The 4,485-nt window shown below is 43.3% G+C and overlaps 1 protein-coding gene across 1 annotated transcript; it reads left to right on the forward strand.

Moving 5' to 3' along the window:
* Window positions 1-662: 662 nt before the first annotated feature.
* Window positions 663-3,367, forward strand: LOC104420780 (ammonium transporter 2 member 3). Its single transcript, XM_010032560.3, is given in 8 exon segments — window positions 663-978; window positions 981-1,172; window positions 1,175-1,290; window positions 2,086-2,371; window positions 2,781-2,802; window positions 2,804-2,908; window positions 2,910-2,939; window positions 2,941-3,367. Coding segments are annotated over 8 exon segments (1,494 nt in total).
* The last annotated feature ends 1,118 nt before the right edge of the window (window positions 3,368-4,485 follow it).

Genomic DNA, 4,485 nt, shown 5'->3' on the forward strand with positions numbered 1-4,485 from the left:
CTAATGATTAAATTGAACATATACCAAAAATTCAGAGATTTTATTGAATAAATTAAAAGTTCATGAATGACATTATATATTGTGACCAAAGTTTAAAAACTCACATAGATTATTTAACATTTTCGTATAGTCTAATGATTAAATTGATCATATACAAAAATTTGGAGACTTTATTGAATAAATTAAAAATTCAAACGATTCATATCGTTTCTCATTGTTTTCTTGTTGGTTGACGCATGAGTTTCAATTTGGAAAGATTGCCTTGAGTTAAACTCTAAAATTTGCTTTCTTTCCCACAAACACCAATTGTCCTTTTAGTTTCTATCAACCATACCAACAAGAAGAAGTGCACAGATTTAACTCGACACAACTATGGATCAAAAGATGTCTATATAATATTATTGGCTGAAAAGAGAATCTGCTAAGGTTGATGTTGATGATCGTTAAGAACTATCGAAATTGAATCTTGGAGCTATAGACAGCAAAGAATGTTAGAGGATCCTGATACCTGCCAAAACCTACCTTAGATGATACCAATGCGACCCCCGTGCATACCTCCAAAACTCAACTCTTCTTTATCACCCTCATTCTCACTCCAATCCTGAAATTTCAATTCCATCTCTTCCATTACACCCCTCTTACGCAGATCGGTATTAGGACCGATGAGTTACGCCGATGGCAGCCCGGTATACTTGCCGCAAAACCTCGCGCCAAACGAAGCGTCCCCGGGGTGGAACAACAAGGCCGACAACGCCTGGCAGCTGACGGCGGCGACGCTGGTGGGCATGCAGAGCGTCCCGGGCCTCGTGATCCTGTACGGGAGCATGGTCAAGAAGAAGTGGGCCGTGAACTCGGCCTTCATGGCCCTCTACGCCTTCGCCGCCGTCCTCGTCTGCTGGGTCCTCTGGGCCCACTCCATGGCGTTCGGGGACCCCCTCTGCCCGCTGATGGGGAAGCCCCACCCGATGCTCTCCCAGCACTCCTCCTGAACCATTTGAACTTCGGGTCGATGCCGAAGTCGATGCCGACGGCGGATTACGTCTACTTCCAGTTCGCGTTCGCGGCGATCACGGTGATCTTGCTGGCCGGTTCGTTGCTCGGGAGGATGAACTTCTACGCCTGGATGATGTTCGTGCCGCTGTGGCTGACGTTTAGCTACACGGTTGGCGCCTTTGTATATGGGGAGACGGTTTCTTGAATCGGCAGGATGGGATTAGAACCATTGATTATGCGGGTGGTTTCGTGATCCATCTCTCTTCTGGTGTGGCCGGTTTCACAGCTGCTTACTGGGTAATAAGAACACAATATTCATAACCCACAATAACAACCATAATGACTGAAAGTCCATCGCACGTTCATTTTCCCTAGGTAAGTTCGACCTAGCAAAGTTCAGGGAAAGAAATGCCATGGTGAGAGTTAAACCCCTCAAGATCAAACTTAAGATAGCTAAGTCATCATCATTAGCGATTCTTACATAGACTAGATTCGTGTAGGGTTAACTGTATAATCATTTTACATGCAAACTGTTGGATCATGCACGATAAGCTACCAGTGATCACAAAGAGCTAAGTCTAGCAAAATACTGATATGAATTGCATCATCTCCAAGTTACCATGACATGTTTCCTTCAGTTCTGTACTATTTTGTTATTTAAGACAATTCTAAAGATACAAGGACTGAATTCTCAAATTAGGGTATGAAGGCCATGTGAATATACTTTCTCCTTGTGGCTATCTTAGAGATATAAAGTCGGGTAAAGTTTCAAGATCTTTCTCTATCAGAGACATCAAGGAGAATGATAGTTTCACAAGAATCCATTCGAACATCCTCCTACTTTGGATAGCAACCCCATCTGCATAGCACTCCTAAACGATTATACATGGATCACCAACAAATCTGGGAATCACCTTGGATTACTGCTTCGATTTTTCCTAGCAAACTCTCTCATTCATGTTCTTGGTTCAATCTTCCGATGAATGTAGTGCACCTGTCTGCATACGCATCATGCATTCTGTTCCGTTACTTTTTGTGTCTATAATGCAAGTGCGCTTTTCATTTTTGGTGGGCGATTTTTGTATGTCGCAGGTTGGACCAAGGCTTTCGCACGACAGGCAAAACTTCCCACCGAACAACATAATACACATGTTGGGAGGCGCAGGGTTCTTGTGGCTGGGTTGGACTGGGTTCAATGGCGGCTCACCATTCGTCGTTAGCAGGATTGCATCTCTGGCCATCCTCAACACCCATCTCTGCACCTCCACAAGCCTCATCGTCTGGGTTTCGCTTGACATGATCTTCTACAGGAAAAGCTCTGTCATTGGTGCTGTCCAGGGAATGATCACTGGCCTTGTTTGCATCACACCCGGGGCAGGTTTGACACTCTTCCAAGTTCGAAACCACGCCGATTTATGTCAGAAAACATTTTCATTTCCAAATGTAAAAGAAACACTATATTTTCGTTCTGCGAACTGTCACGAAATTTTAAAATGTTTGGACTTTGGACTGTATCGATTACGGCTAGAAGTTTCCTGGACTCGCCACCGAGTACAGTTTTTCAAGCATTGTACACCCTGTCCGGAGTCGACATCATTCACCGAGCTAACTACTTGGTCGCCAATCTCATTATTCACTTTGCTCGCACTTCTAATGTAATTTACTGTCGCATTCCGTTACTAAACTCATTCAATCACTCACTTAAAGCACGTGAGTCGCAAGGTACGATTTGTAGTGATGAAACTGGGGCTGCATCATTGCTTAAATTAAACCGATCGCAACTGCAGGAGTCGTGGACCCGTGGGCAGCAGCTTGATGGGAGCAGTGTCCGGCCAGTACCATGGTACACCATGATGATACTCCACAGAAGATCGGCTTTCTTCCAGAAAGTGGACGACACGTTGGCCGTCTTCCACACACGCAGTGGCCGGAGTTCTGGGGGGCATCCTCTGGGCTGTTTGCGAAACCCAATCTCCTGCGTATGTTCTATTTCTTGGATAATTACACAGGCTTGTTATATGGCATCAACGGGAAGGCCAGTCAAGGACTCCAGCAGATGCTGTACCAACTCGCCGGAGTAGCTTTCATCACGGTATGGAACGTCACCACAAGTTTCATTTGCCTTCTCATAAACAGAATTGTCAACCTGAGAATGGTGGAAGACGAACTGGAAGTAGGCGATGGTGCCGCGCACGGGGAGGAGGCATATGCGCTCTGGGGAGATGGGGAGAAAATGCCGAATCCTCTGCGTTTTCGAATACCTCCAAGAATCCCCCTCCATCTGTCGGCGCCTGCCTTGATTTTTCCTTTTCCCGCCGAGGTCGATGATTATCACTGCGCGGTGATGCTCGAGTTGAAATCTCTAAGATACTAAGCTTGTATTAAGGCAGTAATGCTCGTTACCGCAGCATTTTCTCCGGTTTGGAAGTGTTCTCTTTCGAATTCTGGTTCCAAGAAATACATGATCAGCGACTGTACAGACAATCTTCCTGATGATTCTGTACAAATTGCTGCATAACGAGGAAAGTAGTATCCACAAGTGCAGAAAATTACACGAACTGAGCGAATCTGTTTACCCTCGCTGAGGGCCAACATTGATCTATGCCAAAAGAAAATGAATTATAGCTAGAGGTCCATATCAACTAATCTTTGTGGGAAATTGAGTGCATACACAAATATTGCATTCGATATAATAGTTTTGAGCAGCTATAGAGTTTAAATAAGTAGTCGACAAAGAATATTTTCAATATCGACAACAATTTATATCTAAACATTTTCATGGACGTATTTAAAATATTTTTCATTAGTCCATTTTTGTAAGTAATAATATAATTAGTGAACAAATTTAGTAGAATCATAGTATATTTAGCATTGCTCCAAAGTTCTAAAATGAAAACAAAAGCTAGCGAGGATTCTTTCTACGCATCTGCCAAACATGGGGCTTTCCTGTCAAAACCAAAGATGATTGTCGATGGTTACCCGGTAAAGGTGGCAGATCAAATATCATCAAAGGTGGGCTCCTAGCAACAGTTAAGGAGTTAGAACAAGATTGAGCATGACAGAATCACGCCACAATTCAGTTGGGATAAAAAGTACCAAAAAATTATAGTGTAGTGATGATAATTCAGTTTTAAACTTTACAATTTGATCATTTTAGTTATAAACATTCTCACATAAGTAGTAATTAAGTTCATCTGGTCAATTTAAATGAAAATGACTGACATGAATGTCGACTGCCTAACGACATGAGTTGACATTGACATTTTTTAATAATTATTTTTAATTTTTCCTTTTTCTTTTGACACGGGCCATGGCCAAGGCAATGAGCCTTGCCACCACAAGCAAGGCAAGAAGGGCAAGTGTTGGTGAGGCTGACCTTCAACTCGGCCATGAAACCTCGTTGGTTGTTGCTTGAGAGAAGGTCAACCTCACTAAATCTGCAAGGGCAACTTCCATCTGCAAGTCTCATCAGCCATTGGGAGTGAGAGCTCC

Source organism: Eucalyptus grandis, chromosome 7 (assembly GCF_016545825.1).
Source record: "Eucalyptus grandis isolate ANBG69807.140 chromosome 7, ASM1654582v1, whole genome shotgun sequence".
Classification (NCBI taxonomy): Eukaryota; Viridiplantae; Streptophyta; class Magnoliopsida; order Myrtales; family Myrtaceae; genus Eucalyptus; species Eucalyptus grandis.